This window comes from Alligator sinensis, unplaced genomic scaffold (assembly GCF_000455745.1).
Source record: "Alligator sinensis unplaced genomic scaffold, ASM45574v1 scaffold134_1, whole genome shotgun sequence".
In the NCBI taxonomy this organism is placed as follows: domain Eukaryota; kingdom Metazoa; phylum Chordata; order Crocodylia; family Alligatoridae; genus Alligator; species Alligator sinensis.
Window position 1 is genome coordinate 155,528 of NW_005841920.1, and position 19,785 is coordinate 175,312.

General features: G+C 40.1%; 1 protein-coding gene across 11 annotated transcripts in view; it reads right to left on the reverse strand.

Moving 5' to 3' along the window:
• The window catches only part of CORIN (corin, serine peptidase), a 352,509-nt gene that overhangs the window by 130,427 nt on the left and 202,297 nt on the right, over nucleotides 1–19,785 (reverse strand). For 10 of the 11 annotated variants that reach the window (XM_025198376.1, XM_025198378.1, XM_025198372.1 and 7 more), the window contains 2 exons: nucleotides 11,308–11,539; nucleotides 1,830–1,975 (listed from right to left, as the gene is read on the reverse strand). In XM_025198376.1, coding sequence (XP_025054161.1) covers nucleotides 1,830–1,975; nucleotides 11,308–11,539 — 378 coding nt within the window. The remainder of the gene's footprint in view (nucleotides 1–1,829; nucleotides 1,976–11,307; nucleotides 11,540–19,785) is intronic. The other variant, XM_025198375.1, reaches the window with a different exon arrangement.

The following is a 19,785-nucleotide window of genomic DNA, read 5'->3' on the forward strand; positions in this document are numbered from 1 at the left end:
ACTCAAGGACAGCAATGATGGCATTTACCTTTAAACCAAACTAGATGGAGGCTTGTTCAACATTGCAAGGTTTACAGTGAAAACCAAAGTGAAAGAACTGGTTCTGAGAGATTTTCTGTTTGCAGATGATGTGGCCTTGGTTGCCCACAGAGAATCTTTCCTGCAAAATCTCTTGGGCAGATTTTCTGGGTCATGCAAGAGCTTCAGGATGGCAATTAGTTTCAAGAAGACTGTGATCATGTACCAAGAGGGGGAAGAACCAATACCTGACATCACTCTGGAAGATAAATCTCTTGATGTCATTAAAAGCTTTTGGTACTTGGGTTCTATAATCAGCAGGGATCTTGACCTTCAGACTGAACTGACTAACAGAACAGGAAAAGCAGCTAAGAATTTTGGGTTATTACAGAAATGTGCATGGAATAACAGCAAACTATCAGCTAAGGCGAAGATACAAATCTATGAGACTTATCTGCTGTCATCCCTGCTTTATGGTTTAGAAACAGGGGCTACATATGCTAGGCATATCAAGAGACCAAACAGCTTCCACATGATATTTCTGCTTAAGATTCTGAAAATAAAGTGGGAAGACAGAATACCAAGCGCAGAGGTACTGGAGAGTGCAGGACTGACATACTTAGAAACCACTATCAAGAAATAGCAATGGATCAGCCATTTCAGGAGAATAGGAAGAGACTGTATTCCCCAGAATATTTTATATAGCAAGACTCAAGACAGCTCTAAAAAATGGGATTGCTTTCTATGGCATTACCATGATGTGTGCAATAATTATATGAGGTTGTTCAACATCAACATGGAAAGCTGGAAGAAGTGCACAGAATCCCATCTGATCTGGAGGCAACATCTGGCACTGGGTGCAGCTCAACATGAGGTGGGTTTGATCCAGAGGATCAAAGCAAAGTGAGAAAGAAGAAAGCAGCATGCTGTAAATTTGGACTACAACTTAGACAACATATGGATCTGTGAAACTTGTAACAAGCCATATTACTCTCCAACTGGGCACGTCAGCCACAAATGGATGCATCAGGCATCTGACTAAACTGTTTACATGTACACCATGATCCAGAGGATATAAACTATTTACTATTACTATCTGTTTCATGTGACCTTCATATTGGCCTATGTGCACAAAGTGTTTGAATGAAAAGACATGACCATCTCCGAAGCAACAGTAAATGATACCGTGAACTCCTATCTTCTATCCGCAGCACAGCAAATTTAATAGAACGGGACAAAACGCTCAGATTTCTAGTTTGTAATTAGTGCTCGGTTTGGTCAGGCTTAGACAACTATAATTCCAGAGCAGAATAATTCTAGAAGCAGGAACTAATTAATGTGACACGGTGCTGTTCTAAGTGCCATCTCATAGTAGCAGATGAGTGCTGAAAGACTTCTTCCTGTCCCCAAGTGCTGCAGGGCAGGATCTCTGCACCTTGCCTGGCTGCAGCTGCCATAGCATAGGCTCCATGGTGGCTGTCATTCTGGTGCCCCCTCTAAATCAGAACCTGGGGCTGGTGCTCCACTCAGCCACCCTTAGTTACTCTCCTGGGTAGTTTTACCCTTCCCTGAAACGAAAGTTCTTCATTTTCTTGTGAGATTCCTTCTATGTAGCTGAATGTAAAAAGAAAACCCCATAAACTTGATTTTGAATCATTTGTACAGTATATTAGCTTTTATGATATTCAGATCCATCTACATGATATATTGTAATCTAAAGGGAGAGAATAAAAGTATGAACTGAATCAGTAATTTAAGGCAACCTAGGAATTAATATTCAACCTCCAATTATAAGTATTCAAACAAGTAACCTTCAACATCTTCATCAGGTGTTAGGCAGGTTTGGTTGTCTTGGTTTTCATCTGGAAACTGAGTGCAGTCTGTGTCTTCTGGCCACTGCAAGCCTACAATCCCAAGCACAGACTCACAGCGCTCCTTGGAATGGTCACACAGTGCCCTTGGAGACAAATTAGAAAGAGTGAATAATGCTGCTGGGAAGAAAACGTGCTGTAAGAAGGTTATCAATTATGACTGGAAACTAGGAATCCTAGCTGAGGATCTGAAAATGAAAAAGATTAACTTGTTGATCAGCTTCCTTACCTGGGAAAAAATATTAAAGGTTTCATCATTGTTTAAGAAAATCACTGTAAAAAAACCCTATTATTTAAATCACATTATACAGGTCAAAAAATGAGATTGTTGTTTCTTACCAACTGCTCTGAAGGAAATGGCAGAGAAGCCAGTTTTAAAGCCTAAGATAATGAACTTGGTTCTATGCAATGAGAAATTATTTACAAGAATGTATTGAACAAAGCAATCTAGTAGTACCAGCAATAATAATGCTTTATGTCTACATCTACAATGAGGCTTTTCTCCAGAAAGACTCCAAAGAGCTGCACAAATGTCATTCATACTGTACCAATAAAAGCTACTTCTTCAGGTGCAGAAGTCAGCAGCCATTGCACACTGCATGACAACTGAGAGTGAGTGTGAGAGAGTGCTGTAGGCAGGTTATGGACTTTTAGGGTCTCTTCTGAGATGCACATATAAAATAGAGTAGTATCTACAGCACAGGAAGTTAAAGATTTGAGTGAACCTACCCACACCTGAACTTGTGTACAGACAGTCTAGTATTTTAAACATGGAAAACAAGAGACTTTCTAAAGAATTTGATAAAGCTATGAGGTTTGGGGAAATCATTGCACAGAGTAACATGGGTTTGAGAATGTGGTCAATTTAGCCACAACAACTTGTATCAGATCTAGCAAAAGAAGCAAGAAAAATGTCCTCATTTTGAACTTTTATTTTTTCACCATAGAAAAAATGTGTCATCATATCAGATCAGTTCATCTAGACTAGTATCGCATCTCTCAAAAATGGCCAGTACCAAACACATCAAATAAATAGGAAGAAAAGTCTGTAAGAGAAGTTTCTCCTTAACAACAGACAATTAGTGATTGGTTTATGTCTCAAATTGTGGGTTGATATATTTTTTCTAGCCAGTATAATTGCAGATGATGTCCTTATAATAATGAAACTGTCAAATTCCTTTTTGAATTTTGGGCCATGGGCCATGGGCACATGAACAAACTACTGTGAGATAGATGACAGCAGAGATTTACAGTTTACAGATTTATGGTAACTGCCTGTATGCCCACTCTTCCACTATAGTAAACAAAAGCTAAGCTGTGATAGTTTGCCCCTCTTTCATTAAGGAGTAAGCTATCTTCCATTTACCTCTGGTAAGAGCATGCACACAGACAACTACCACAGAGCAGCTAACACATCATAAATCCCCGCCCCCTCCCCCCTTTTTTTTTACCTTGTGTTGACTTGCTTGTGTGCCCATAGCCTTATTAAGGACTTTATTCCAATTATATCTTCTGCAGTGACTTCCACCACAGCTTGAGTTTGTACAGTATCAGGTATAAATGTAGCCTTAGATCTCACTTAATGTTCATTTTGTTTCTCCTGATAAAGAATAACAAAATGGAGAGTTCACCTTACAATTTACCGGCTTTTTATCAAGTCACTGCTTATTTGCCTTTTTCTTAAGAAAACAATCCAGATCATTTCAACTTCTCTTTGGATGGAAGGCTGTTAATCAATGTCATCAATTCTCCTTCTCCTATGTCTGTATTGGAATTGAGGAACTGAAACTGAACAAACTTATTAAGGCAAGGTGTGTCTTCAGTGGATATAACAGGATAGCATTTTCAACATTGTCATTGGTCCCAAATTTAATTTGGTTTGGGGAGAATTAGAAATTAAAAAATCATTTATTTTCTGCAGCACATCATTCAACCCTTTGTGTAAATAGTAATAGAGAAGACCGATTCTTTACACTTGTATGTATTTGAGAAGAAACTGTAAGAACTGTCAGATATTATGCAAAAGGATGTAACAATATCAGATGCATGTAGAAGAAGGGCTGGATGTGAGAGTGAACAATAGCAGATTAAGGCAAAGAGACTATTAATGTCTGTCAGACGGCTACAGAAATCTAACTCACTTATCTTATTTGACTGTAACAGGATGCTGCCAGTCTGATTCACTTAGAAAAAGAAAATACAGAACAAAATGTATTCTGTGCCCATCTGAAGTGGAATGCAGTGGACCATAAATAGATTAATTTCATAAGAATGAACTGAAATAAATTAGCTGTGTCATGGCATGGCAGTGATCTGTTTCCCTTTAGATTCTCTTTTCCCCTAAAAAAAATTGCAAATCATATTTGAACAACTGCCCTACATTGTCCCGTGCTTTGTCCTAAATTCCCTTAATTTATGTTCTGCTTATTTTCTGATGACAGGCAAGCCAGTGAAAATAATAATAATAATAAACCCCCACAAAATGTAGATTTGAATAGGTTTGGTCTAGTTAGTTGAAACATTGAGCAATTGCTGCCATCCACGTCATCTCCCCTCTCTCAAAGCTTCAGCCAAAAAAGATACTTTCCAATTGTTGTCAGCAGTTCCTCAATATGACAATATGACAATGCCAAGTCTTCCAACAAATAGGGAAAGTCATCAGTGAGTCCAGAGATGACTGAAGAGGACAGTGTGAAATCCACTTATTTAACTGGAGATGTGGTAAATAGTTCCAGGAGGAAGGAGTGGATCCTGGTGATGTCAGGTCACACCTCTTTCCTTTTGTGTTTCATCTATCTGCCTGGTTAAAATGATCAATGCCTTGTCATACATCATGGCACCACTGGAGATGATTCGTGCATGAGTCTCCCAGGTTTTGCTGTTAATATCACATTTTATCAGATTAGTTTTAAAGATGTCCTTGAATCACTTCTTTTAACTACCTCTAAAGTGGTCACCATTGGTGAATTGGGAGTATACAACCTATTTCAGGAGCCAGTTGTCAGGCGTACTTATGACTGTGCTGTCCAACATGACTTCAAAGCTAGTGGTGTTTGCTTGAGCCAGAATGCTGACATTCATTCTTCAGTCCTTCCAGCTGACATGAAGGATTTTCTGAAGACATCACTGATATGTTATCCAAATGCCCCATACAACAGGGTAGGAATGACAACAGCCTGGTAGATAAACAGTTTGGCTTGGGTCCTGATGCCATGATCATAAAAGACATGGCTTTGGAGATGTCCAAAGACACCACTGGCAGATTATATCAGGTACTGAATATCACTTTCTACACTTACTTTTTAGGAAAAGTGGCTTCCCAGGTATGGGAAATACTCAACATTCTCCAAAGATAGTCTTCTAATTGTCAGATGTGGAGGAGCAGCTGGTTGGTTTGGCACGGTTGGTAAAGTATCTTGGTTTTTATGAAGTTGGTAGCAAGGCCAAACATACACTTCACAGAAGCAGTCCAGAGTGACCTGGAGCTATTCTACTGAGTGGACACATACAACATAATCATCAGCATATTGAGGATCAGTAATGGAAGTGTTGGTTATCTTGGATTTAGAAAGTAACTGGTTTATTTTAAAGAGATTTCTGTCCACATGATACTGGATGCTGACTTCAGATGGGAGTCTATCAGCAATGAGATGCAGAATAGCTGCACTAAAGATAGAAAAGCAGGTTGGTACAATCATGCATCCTTGCTTGACTCCACTTCTAATAATGAAGAGGTCCATTTCCAAGCCTTTATTGAGGACGGCTGCTGTCATGTCATTGCAAAGAAGTCTGATGATGGTAACCAATTTTGGCAGGCATCCAAATCTCATCAGGACCTTCTATGGGGCTTTCTCTGTTCATTGATTCAAAGGCCTCAGTCAGGTCAGTGAAAGCCACATAAAGATCTCAGTGTTCCTTGCAACATTTCTCCAGTAGCTGCCTAGCAACAAAGACCATATCTATAGTACCTCTGAGCGATCTGAAACCACACTGGGACTCGGGCAGAACCTCCTTGGGAAGAGGAGTGAGTCTATTGAGTAGACTGCAGGTGACGATCTAACCAGCTACAAATCTACCACAGCAATTGCTCCAATCTGATCCATCTACAAAGTTCATTTCAGGGTGCTGAAGGAACTGACTGAAGAAATCTCAGAGCTACTGGCAACAATATTTGCAAAGCTATGGATGACAGGAAAACTTTCAGAGAACTGGAGATGGGATAACATAGCACCCATCTTTAAAAAAAGGAAAAAAGGGTTCAATATCAACAATGTTACTGGACCAAATTATAAAACATTCAATCTGTAAACATCTAGAGGAGAAAGCAGTGATCACTAGCAGCCAACATGGATGTGTTAAGAACAAATCGTAAAAACAAATTGATTTCCTTCTTCAACAGGATAACTTGTTTGGTGGATGAAGGTAATTCAGTGAACATAACATATCTGGATTTTAGTAAGGCTTTTGATACAATCCTATGACATTCTCTTGAGTAAATTATGGGCTACGGACTATCCAGTGGTACGCTGGCATGTGATTAGCTGAATAACAACAAGCAGAAAGACAAAAATGGGAGGGCTTGCAAACACATTGGAGGGTAGGGTTCTACCCTCTAAAGGATACTGATAACTCAGAGAACATGGCACTAGATAACAACTTGAGATTCAACCATGGCAAATGTAAAATGCCAGTGGGGGGTGGGGGAGGGGAAATGTACCAAGTTGTAATTAGAGAAACCAGGTTAGCAGTAGCATTGATGAAAAGGATCTTGAGGTTTTGGTGGATCCAAAGTTAAAATGAGCCAGCAATGTGACACAGTTACAAAAAAAAATAAAAATGTAATGCTTGTCTGTACTAACAGGAGAATAGCATGTGAGGCTGGAAACAAAGATCATCTATGGAGCACAGGATCGGCTATGCTGCAGTAGGTTGCAGCACAACTCATAGCACTCCACAGATGTCTATAGACATTGCTGGATGCTGAGTCCTGACATGAGGTGCATTGAAGACACACCCAGCCTGTTGTGGAGGCACATCTACAAGCACAAAGGGGAACATTCCCATCAGGGCTCCCCCCTGCCTCACCTGCAGATGCCCCCCTCCCCATGTCAGGGTGCAGAAACATACACTGGGACAATCCCTCTGCAGCGGGTTTCTCCAGTGCACGTCTGCAGGCACGGAACGAGAAACTCCCTTAGGGAGTCCCCATTCCATGTTTGCAGCCCATGCCCTGCACTGCTGCCATAAATGTGTGCCAGGAGAATCCCTCTGCAGGGGATTTCCCCAGCACATGTAGTATTGCTGCACTCCAACATGGGGCATGTTCTTACAGCCACAGAGCTCCCACTTGTGGTCATTTACCCCACGTCAAGGTGAAGCCCCAAAGTTCTCTGCATCCCTGGAGATGCCAAGGATACATCTAGGTAAGCAGGAAGCCCCATCTTTCTTCACTGGCCCAGACGCAACCCCAGAGATCCCAGGGATGTGTCTGGGTCAGAGGGGAAAATGTGGCAGGAGCTCTCAAGGCTTGAGGGGCCAGATCCTGCCTTGGAATTCCTGAAATGCCCAAGACAGGGCTCCTCAAGCCTGCGGAGCCCCTGCCTGTGGCAGCTGGAGAGTACAGGGGGCTTCAGGCTATCTGTGTTCTTTTGCCATAAGCAAACAGATATCATACATAACCTTCCATCATGGTCACAAATTTGAATATTAGGAGGCACAGATAGAAGAGCAGCTCCTCGCTGCAACTTGTGGTGCCTTGCAGGAAGTGCCATGAGTTACAGCAATCCCCCAGACCCGACAGGAATTTACTGTTGGGTCTGGGTGGTTGGGATCCAGGTGCTGGCGGGAATCCAGCCGCTGTTTAGAGCTGCTGAAAGCCTGTAGCCACGCGCCTAGCAACAACCCTCCCCACTCCCAGCCCCAGCACTGTTTTCAGAATGGGAGTGGGGAAAGGGAGCGGAAGGAGCTCATTCTGGGGATTCCTCAGCTGGCACTGGAGGGTGGGCTGAGTGGAATGGAACCACTGAAAACCCAGAACAAAATTCCTCTGCTTCCTTTCCCCCCTCAGATTCAGAAAATGGTGCTGGGCTAGGAGGTGGCACAGACACTCTATCTTGGAGCATCTTTATGCAATGAGGGTTCAGATTTTTGCAGGATGGGCCCTCTTAAAGTGCTCTGCAGCTGTGCGTTTCTGTTCGGTCATGGCTGTACAGTGCTTTCAGTGGCCAGATCAGGCAAAAACTGTCACTTCTGTCTGCACCTTGTGATGTGACAGAAGGTAGGGATGTTTCTTTTCTTTTGCTCTGTGCTGCCATAAAAATGTTTGTGCTGACACAAAGGTGATGTCTATTTTTACCCTGAAACACAAGAATTAATAGTATCAATCTACTTTGTACTAGTTAGGCCTCAGCTAGAGTAATGTGTGTAGTTCTGGAATTTCTGTATGGTTTGCACTTAAATTGACCTAACTAGGGATCTGTGTGTCAGGTCTGCACCTGGGCAAACTAAGTTAGATTGGGTGGCCATCTTTAACACAATCTAACCTTCTCCAACCCCCAAACTTCTGGGTGGTCATTTTTAATGCAATCTAACCTCCCCTAACCCCTCCTAAATGTCTATACTCTTCTCCCCCAAATAGTATATCCTGCATTTTCACAGGGGGGTTGAAACTGGTGCTCTTTGAGACCTCTTCTACCCCTAAGATTCTATATTGCAGTGGAGAAAAACTTCAATCCTTATTATCACAGACAGCAGAAAGGTCAAGGGAAAAAATGAGTATAAGAGAACAAGGATGATATAAGAAAGCATTTCTGATTATGTAATTGCTTTCTCTATTCTGGATTAAACATGGGACTTCAGTCACAAAGATTTTCAGTCTAATTTACCCCATAATCATTAAACTCACAAAAATTACCAAGATATTTCCTTAGTCTCTGAAAATAATATTAAATCTAATGCAAGGATTACAGTGCACAAAGTGATACAAACACGTTGAGAAAGGTTTTTCTGTTCAGGCAATGGTCACTGTTAGAACATTCTTTGTGTAACTAACCTGATTGTACAAATGGCTAAAATCAGTTAAGACCCATTCACAAATATAAACAGTGTTATTTCCAAGTCTTGGAAAGCCAGTATAATTGGAAAAGATTTTATAGAGATAGCAGGTTTAAATCATACAAAGTGCAGTATAAGAGCACAACTATCTACAAAAATGGCTTAGCATCTTGCAGGATCAAACCCATAATTCAGAAAATATATATTTGTGGAGAAAAGAATGATGTGATCTGGGTTCAATTTTTTTGAGATACAAACCCTCCGGCCATGAAACACTATTTGTAATCAATAGGAATTTATATATAGATGACTTTAAAGATCAGAGGCATTGTATATTGTTCATGTCATCAGAACAGAGCTAATGCCTCACTAAAGGTGAACAACCTGGCTAGAATTTGAAATGATAATTGGCGAGTCAATAAATGGTCTCAATAGAAGTCATCTCAGGTCTTCATAAAACCAGTTCCCATATTTCTCTTTACATGAACTGCTTCTAAGACTTTTACCTTTAAAAATTAAAGCATAAAAACCAAAGTAGTTTTAAAAACACCATAAACTAGGTGCTGTTTAAAATAGGGACATATGCTTTATACATAAGAAACAGAATTAAAACTGCTGACAGTATTACCTAAAGCAGAAAATGGATATTAATATCATATCAACAAACCATATCAATCAAATGGTCATGTTTTATAACAGAAGTAAGGTACAATGTGAATTTAAGTCATGCCTGTAAACTGCACTTTGATTTGGAAAGTTTAACACAAGAAAATATGCGTTAGTGAAATGTAGCTTCATATTTACAGGATAAGACAGGTCAAGTACAACTATAGACATGCATCATTCAAGCAAATTAATCACTGCTATCATTAAGAAAGGATGTGCTTGCTGAAGGCTGAAACAGAAAATGTCCTAATTCATAGAATTTTCTGAGTAAATATTTTGCCTTTTTAAGAGCTTCGACTGCAATTAAATGCTTAAAATGAATAATGTATATGTCTATTCCTTGTATTTAAGTCTTGGCTCACTAGTAAGAAGCCTTTTTTATTATAATTTCATAATTATTTGTCCATTCCTCTTTATTTAACTGGGTGCTGGTACATGCTCAGGGCTCCTCCAAGCCATCTACTCTGCCAATTTGTGAGCTTAGCTTTACACGAGCAGGTGTGAATGGGCAGGGCTTAATACTCAGCAGCCTGCCCAAGATCACCCAGAAGTCTGTTTAACCATTCCAACTGTGCCAGAAGTTCTTCTCCAGTCAGTACTCTCTGTGAATTCAGTCAAATATATCCATTAATTTTCTTCTTCTGTATTGTTAATGACTACAATGAATTCTACAAATCCCAATTCTGACCTCTTGTGCCACCCTAACTTCATAAAGTCACTGCTTGCTTTCTAGCATGGGACAGAAAAAATAGACATTTATGAAAATAAATATACTAATATTAGACTTATAAAGCTTCCTTTTAAAATAATTTAAATATTGATCTAACACTAGTATTGTTACAATTATTTAGATTATGATGCTGCACCATATTTCTTAAGTGGACAAACAGAAAGGCACTGTATTGAAGCATATAAAATCTAACTGCCTTTTCTTTACTTAAAAATCATTTGACTTTTAATAATTAGAATAACTTTTTCTTTTTTCTTTTTTTAAATTTGCCTAGTTTTCACATACATGCACAGTGGAAACAAAGGTTATGCTTGGTCAAGTCATTTTAATCCTGATCTGCTGCAGTCCCATTCTCTCTCTCCCGCACATGCATTATTCTGACTTTCTGACTGCCATATAGTGATGATTATTTGATAAGGGAACAAGAAATGTCCTTGGTCTGATAGCCTAAGCACATTTAATTTGGTACATAAGAATGAACTGAGGTGGCAAAATAGGGCTATATTTCTACATTACTTGCTCTCCAATTTTGGAAAAGTGACAATTGCCTTCAAATCCAGACTTTAATTCATTAGTCTCTGGCTTCCTTTGAATATATAAAGCTCTACTGTTATGAATACTGATACTTATAGCTAAAAGTATTCTTTGCTATATGGTTATATATCCTTTTTATTGGTACAATTCTAATCCAAATGAGTGGAATGTGCAAGCCTATGAATATTCAATAAAGAATCTTTTAAAAAGTAACAAAACTGCTATTTTTTTTAAATTTCACAAAATAATCACATATATAATGAATGAAATGATGAGGTGTAATTTTTGACTTTGCAAAATATGGGCTACTCTGTTTCTCCTGAAATCAAAAGCAAAATTCCAATTGCTTTCAATGGAAGCAGAGTTGGGCTTTAAGAAAGATCCATAGGGTGAATAAAGCTAGTCAAGAATCCCATTAAGAAGCAGTCATGTTACCTGCAGGGTGGGATACGCTGATTCGTTTGAGGGTCACATTTTGGTACCAATATTGTACAGGCAAAAAACATAAGATACTTGTAGCAGTTGGTCTGAACCAAGGCTGGGAAAAGGGAAGATTCCCAGCTGATAGATGCTTCCTTCTGAGTCCTATGGCCCAAGTAGTTTGGGTAACTAGTGTAGTTGTATGGCAGGTTCATGCAGAGTTCCAGGGTAATTGGCTCACATAGACCTTGTGAAAGAAAAGAACATACATTTTGTAAAGTTAGATGAAACAGAACAAAATAATTACAAGCTTCTCATCATTTAAACTGGGAATACTTTCTCTGGCTTACTAAAGTAGGTCTTGCTTTACATCAGAAATAGTGTCAGAGATCTTGTGCAGTGTTATAAAAGTGGCACTAGCTTCTCTAACCTCTAAAAAAAAGGTGCAGTTAATGAAGACTATGCATCCCAGACCACAATTCTTCAAATGACAGTCTTCATGCATGCAAAGGAAAAAGGCATTGATCGCTACAGTTAGTCAATTATTCACAAGCTATATATTCATGTTTAACAACCTCTTCTGTATCCTAACTTCTTGACATTCATTTTGAAAAGGTTACAAATGAGATTATATAGATGACCTTATTATTTTTGGCTAAAATATCATTTAAAAACACAAAAGTTACTACACAGAACTATCAAAATACTTCTCAGACTGGAAGTGTTTTGCTACAAGTTTCCTTAACTCCCTCCCCGCCCCACCCCCCGCAAAATTATATTTGTTACAGTACACATGGAAGTCTGCATAAGGACTGAGCCCCCTTCTGCTAGACACTATACAATGCATTATAAGAGTCAATCATTTTTCCATAGAGCTAACAATTAAATTAAAATACAAGAAGTAAGCAAAACACAGTAAGCACAAGGAGAACAAGGTACCAACTTCATTTGGCTATGTAGACTAGCCAGATGGACTAAATTAAGTTTTGAGAGTTTTTATAATGTAAACAACTAAGACTGGTTGAAATGTAAGTATCTCCCATTAAAATGTTCAGATAACTACATAGTTTTGTTTTTTTCTTACAAGTCCAAATAAATTGATTTTCAAAACTAAAAGAAAATGAAAAAAATATTTCAACTTGAATGGAGATTATTTTCTTCATTTAGAGTTGAACCAAATTTATATGATTGTATCCAATAATATTTAAAGGCATGGCATTTTTTTCATTAAGAACAGAGAGTCATTAAAAAAAAAAATCAATTTTCATCCAAAACTTAAGAACTTTGCTCTTCTCTAAAAACAAATGTGTTAATAACATTGGTCAGCTCAGCCAGGCAACTGGATAGCTATTATTGGTTGCCAATATATTGGGAGGCTTGATATAAATATAACTGGGCCTTAAGGAGAGATTTGATGGAAGAGTCAACAGACTTAACCAGCTGATCAGCATAGTTAACCAATCTAGCCTGGTCCAAGGGCCAGCTTGCAGTAGGAGTTTCTGGGATCATTTCTTGGTCTCTCTTCATGTGAGTTGAACCTTGGCACACTGCTTTCATCGAATGATTGGTGTTGGGTTAGGAAGTGTAATCTAAAATATTCCTAATTTTAGGGCGTGCTATGCTATTTGAGATGTCTTCCTTTCAGTATACACTAGAATGTGTCAGCAGTATTTTTAAATGCCTAACTACATGCCATTGAATCCAGAGTTGTTGCTCTTAGAGTCTACCTATTTTTAGCCAAGTCTAGTTGTTTGCTTTCATGTTGACACAGAATACACTGGAACTATAAAAATAACTGTATATGTTATACTTAAATTCTCAGCAGTAACATAGCAAATGTGGAGATTTTGGCTCATTTCTTATCCTCAACTACAGCTGAACTAATATGATGCTGGAGAAGAGTAAACATAGCTCAGACTTAGAATTGTAATCAGTACATGAAACCACATTCTACAAACCTCTCAAGCCATCATATTTGATTTTCTTATCATATAACATTAACAGGACAATAGTCTCTGATAATGTCTATTTATAGCATATAATAAGACTACCAAGAAGAGAAAGGGAAACTAAATTCAGTTCCCTGTCCAACTTCTATTTAATACTACACTTATCAAAACCAGTCTGGAGGAGATATCCTACCCAAGCTAAGATGCATAGATATGTTATTCTTTAGGTCCCAGAATAATAAAATGTGGATTGCATGCAAGCATTTCTTGGGTTTTTCTCTGATTCACATTAAGGTATAGAGGTGTGAACAAACTACTGTGAAGTAAGCTAGAAGGTTTGTTGAACTCAGAGTGCATCAGCTGTTCTATAGTAATTGCCACATGCTTGCATTTATCCAACACTAAATGTAAAGTCATCTATTCTACTTTCACTAAGGGTTGAGCTACCTGGCATTTCTCATAGGATAAAACCATTCATATGAACACTTACTACAATAGTTGATGTTACTGTGAGGTAAGCTATTTTCATGTTCATGCGCCCCATAACCTTACTGCCAATTCTCTCTTTACTATCACTGACTTGCTCAAAAACCACTTCACCGTTTAAATGATTCTTGGTTCTTAATCATAATTAGCTGTGGCCAGCCTCTTCTCACCTACTGAAAGTTTTCTCCCTACCTCTGTCTCATTCCCCACACTTCCCCTATTTTCGGTTTCCTTGTACCCCCCTCCCTACACAGATCTCACCAGTTATTTGCCTGGTAGGAGGCAGGAGATTTTGTGGGATCCAGCATCAGATACTACCATGACTATTGGTGTTGTAGAGAGAGCCCAGGATCACAATCCTGGACTCCCCCTGCATCAGCTGCTGCTGAACAGATGGAAAATTCATCAGATGGCAAGGCTCCCATCCGTGGCAATGACACATGTGCTTACAGGACTCCCACCTGTGGTAGCACTTGGTGCACCCCCTGCAACTGGGAGCCCCATCAACTGGCAGGGCACCTTTTTTTTTTTTTACGTATGCAAATTAAAGCTGGACAGAAACCAGCTATAAATCTAGTACATATTTTTTAGCTCTAACTTTATAGCTGGTTGGATCTTCTTACGGTGCAATAGTTAATTTGCATGTTTAGCCGGTTTAAACCGATTGAGAAATTAACCCAGTAATTACATGACACATGTCACATGTAGAGGAGTTCTCTGACCACAAAATCCCAAGTACACATCCCCCATCCACATGGATCTTCGCAATCTCCTCCCCCCCACACACCCCAAATGACTTATTTCCCATTCCCCTCTTTCACTTCCCCCTACACTCCCCTCAACAACCTACCTCCACACTTTCTATGACTGGCAGTGCCCCATCTCTCTCAGAAAGTAGACTTTCCCAAAACATATTTCAACCCCTGAACACTCAATTGAATGTATTCATTTAGTTGCAGTATGTGCACTTTTCTTCACTTATTCCTTATCATATACATGATGTATTGAGCTTTGTATGAGCCTGGGATTCTTTGTGACGAAACCTACAGACATATGCAGGTAGGTTGCAAGTATACACTGGTATGTGCCCTCTAAAACTTTATGCAATATACATTAAATCTAGGCTAATGGTTAGTATAGCATATTCATATTGTACTATAGGGTTCTATCCATCTTCTCTTTACACATATGCAAGTCCCATTGGTTTTGTTGTTGTTAGAAGAAATTAAAATTATAAACTGAAAAGACTCAATATCATAAAAAGTGAAGCAAGTGAAGACTAGCTTCCTGTAATCAGGGACCTGAGGAAGAATGTCTTAGTTAGAAAGTTAGTTTAACTTTATCCCAACTACATAGACAGTTCAATAAAAGATATCACAGTAAGCAATCCTTGCCTCTTGCTAATTTCTGGACTCTTACAGCTACATCACTCTTACACTATTGTTATATGAATGTAGCATCTCTGTGAGTTCCTTTAAACACAGTCTCTGTGGAAACGCATCTAACATTTGCACTATAATTATAAAATGACATGACTATATTATGCTAGTGTTGAGGTGATGTTATTGCTATGATGGTCCAGGAGCTATACAAGGCAAGAATTCTTGTGGGTGATATCTTTTACTGAACCATCTGCATGGTTGAGATAGACAAAGGCAAGCTTCCGAATATCACAGCACCCTTCCTCAGGCCTTTCAGACAGTATGGACAGAGAAGCCACACGAAAAGTACCACAACACCAGAAAGCTTACCTTTGTCTATCCCAGCCATGCAGTTAGTTCAATAAGAGATGCACCCACAAAAAATTGTTCCTCATGGCTATATTATGACAGGAGAACAAACTGATTAGAATTTATGATGCCTGGAGGGAAAAATCAGTCCATACTGAACGATATAAAACACACCCCAGGCCTGATCAGGAATTGTCCAGCAAAAGAAAATAGTGTTCCAGTAGGTAGAGCATTCAGTTGGGATATGCAAAATTAAGGTATAGTCCCGAGTCTGATTCAGATAGAGCTGGACATTAACCCAAATCTCCTTTAACCCAGGTGACTGCTTTTACCATGAGGCCATTCTGGAGGACTCTCTCTCAGACTCTCCCATTGAAGCTTTCATTTGGCATTCATTAAACAAGATAGTGAGAGATCCACCACAAAGTAGCCTAATTCAGACCAGGGACTTAAGCTACTTAGCCCAGGTGGATAAGGCTCTTTGGGTGAATCTGATATCTTTTATTAGACCAACTAAATAGTTGGAGAACAATTTTTAAGCAAGCTTTCGGGTTCCCAGGTGAGTACTGTAATCAACTAGCTACTCTAGTATTGGAGTGTCTCTTGTGAGAAAAAAAGAAAATGGTCTTGGGTGTCTTCTGATAAAGAATAAGATTTTTTTCAACTATCAGTTTCCATTGGAAACCATTCTTCACTGAGCAGTAATGTAGCCTTTGCTTATGGTATTTTCCAAAGTCGGCATATAGGTGTGTAGTGGGGTAGACACCACATTGGCACGAAAAGGTAACAAGCTTCTGTAGGTCTCATTAGCCCCATTCTGCTACATCTGCAAAAGGGGTCAGGCTTGAAGGGCAGGGTTAAGAGCAGAAAACATGGCTGGATTGGATGTTGGCCAGGAAAATGGGCAGGCTTCCAGCTCTTATGCTGTGAGAGGAAGAGAGTTCTGGCTGTCCCAGAGACATAGGACTACTTTTGTTATGTATTAACTGTCATGTACTTAAGAAATGGCCACCTGTCACAGCTGCCAGACGGAAGGCAAGCCTGATATGAGGTTCCTTTGGGAATCTGCTACAAGTGCATTCTTGTTCTTTCTGGGTTAGACTGATGCAGGTGGTGCTTTGCCTGATGAGGCCAACAGCCAAATGAAGATGGGGACCCAGCAGTGGTTGGCAGCAAGCCCATGGCTGATCTTTTCACAATAGGTCAGATATGTTTTATGCAGTGGTGATAACTATATGTCCCTTAAAATTGAACTTGAATAATACAATGCATATTATTCCCAAAATGTCTTGATGACATTTTGTCTTGATCAACCAGCCATCATACTGATTCAATTTGCAGGTGCTCAAATATGAAACTTATTATAAGGGTCTCACATGTAACATCTGAAACTTTTTCAGCCATAGCACATCAAAGTTTTAAGGCTCCTGATGAACAAAATAGCAGTTGGGAAATGACAGATCAGCTTAAATCAACTATGGCTAAATTCAATAAAGCTGAAGTAAAAAGATTTGCGTTTCAATAGGTAGTATCTTCTCTCAGACACAGGGTCATTGGCACTGAGGCTACCAACACCAGTAACTGGAGAGCAGGGACCACTGCAACTATGCCAGTCTAACCTGGGACCAATCATTCCTCTTCAGACTTCAGCCTTCCTTCACGTATCACAATTATTCAATCCTGCAAACATTTATGCATGCAAATAACTTGAATGGAACTGCTCAAATAGGTAATGTTGAATGAGTGTTTACAGGACCTGGCCATCAAAGAGCAAATGGCATATTCTTCAAATCTATCTAAACAAGGGAAAAAACTAATTTAGGGACCACCTTTTTCAGACCTTTGCATCCACAAATCCCCATGGAAATCAACTGGAAGCGGGGCTGTGGCCAAAACAAGAACAGTTTGATTTAGTAAAGCTAATGCAATGCCTCATGGTTCCTTTCTCTATTATGATCCAATGGTCTTGGACTGCAGCAAATTTCCCATGATGCATTACTTCCTCTCAGCATGGGTCCATCATAGAAAATGTAGTCTGACCAAGGAGCACAGTTTTTAGAGGATAATAGGCAGATGAGACACTGTGGCAGTACTATTGCACTTTTTTTGATGAATAATCCTTTTTACATAGAAAAATCTTGCTACATCTTGTTTGCTTTGTCATTTGTCAGCTACCTCCCCCTCCCATTTTCAGACCAGCTCTAAAAATCTTTCGCTCTACTGGTGGATGATGGATTTGCTCCATACCAGACATTAAAAAAACAAAGAAAGAAAGAAAGATACATTTCTATTACTTCTAACCACTTATGGCATTAAGGACATTTTTCATATAGAATAAAATAGTCAATGATCAATCAGCAACATGCTCTAAGGCTATCTAGCAAATACTGCTTAGGCTGCTTGCTGATGTAAAAAAAAAACAAAAAGAAGCTTTACCGGAACAAGCAGCATGTTACTTTAGCCTGGCTCCACAGCATTTGTATAGATTAGGCGCTTCAGCGGAGACTTTTTGGTGCTTTTATCCAATAGTTGATTCAAACAGCTATTAGATAAAAGCACCAAAAAACCCCTGCTGAAGCTCCTGACCTATACTGATGCTGGGCAAGCTGAGTCCAATAACACACTGCCTCTTCTGGGCATGCGCTGGGCTTGGGAGCATGCGGAGTTTAAAGTGCCATTTTTTTTTTTTCAACATCTGCAAGCAGCCTAATTATGCTCTAGCAATTCTGGATTAAGCAATAAAATGCTTGAAACTGACATTCCTAAATCCCCTGACTTTGTTCTATATGACCTGCCAAAGTCACTCACTAGAATATAGTTATTCATTAAGCCTCGTTTAGGGGAGTGCTGAATAACTGCAATTCCTATCATCTTCCAGGGATGTGAAGGACACTTGGCACCTTGAATAATCAAAAGGCACAGATTAAAAAACAAGCCAACACACAACACCACAGGTGCCAGGAGGGAACAGAAGATTAACCATCTTACATATAAAGACTGATATCAAGAGGAAAGGGAAGATAGAGAAGCTATAATAGCTCACAAGGGATTGGAGTCCCTATGGCTAGGGACAGATAGTCAAAAAGCCTGAACTGATTCAATCTTTGCAGGTTAGTCTAATTTGGCTAGGCTGAACTAGTTTGTAACTGCACAGACACCCACTCTGGACTGAGGAAATTCAGGCACATACCTGCAGTGGCTTAGGCTAAAAACTGAGGGGTGCTAGAGCAGCCCTCCCTTCCCTTTGATGATGCTGAGCTGAGGGGTCATGGCCAGGCCCCAGCAGAATGCTCAGATTAAGGAGATGTTTAAATCCCCCACCCTGCCTGCACAGGCTTTTTCAGGCTTGCTGCTTAATGGGCGGGAGTGTTGCAAGACCCCAGCCCCCGGCTAGCACTCTAAGGCAAAGTGGGGGTGTGCAGTGGGTGCATCTGTTGATGAGACTGAGGTTTTCAATCTCCCTCTCTCTGCTTCTTCATACTGTCTGCAAACCTAACAGGCAAGGGAGCCAGCAGGGAGCTGATAACACAGTGTTTAGTAGCTCGTCAGGAAAACAAAAGCCTCTCTCATTAGTTTAATCTCTTCTTAAACAGCTTTTTCCAAGGAAGGAATGGAAGGACATTACCAGCTGACCTGTTGATTAGCTCCAAAAAGCCCTAAGCAGACTCTGTCCTGTCTGCCTTTTTTCTGTCCCAGTGAAACTGGAGACACACAGACAGACACCTCTCAGCATTAGCTAGCATACCACATGCCTAGGGTCTGCGTGGCTGGGGTCCGTAATATGAGATTGGGGGGGGGGGAATCCCTGCTTGAGCAGTGAACAGTGAGGGGAGGGGAGGCTGCAGGGGGAAGCCAGGCAGACTCTGCTATGCCTGCAGTCTCTTCCAGAGGTCTGGCTAGGAAGCAGAAGGGTGGGGCCAGCCCTGTTCTCTGGAGCAGACAGCCCAGCTAGGGCAGCTATTCATCCAGTTTTATAGAGGAAAGCCTGGTTTTCTCCTACTCTGTCCTCTGTCTTATTTACAGGAAACCGGGTGCCTTTATGTCCTCTATTTTCCTCCACAGATTTCCACCAGTCTGACATAAAGGCATCCAGTTTCGTATCAACAGGACAGAGGACAGAGTAGCAAAAAACTGAGCTGTCCTCTATAAATCTGGATGAATGGCCACCTTAAGCCCAGCCCAGCCAAGCCCAGAGCTGCAAGCATCTGGGATGCTGGGGGACTATGGTTTAACTTAAACCAGAAATGGGTCTGGGACAGATATTGCATACATTGGTTTGACCCAAATCAGTTAAGCACTGAGGGTGCTGAAGGCACTGGCCGACATCA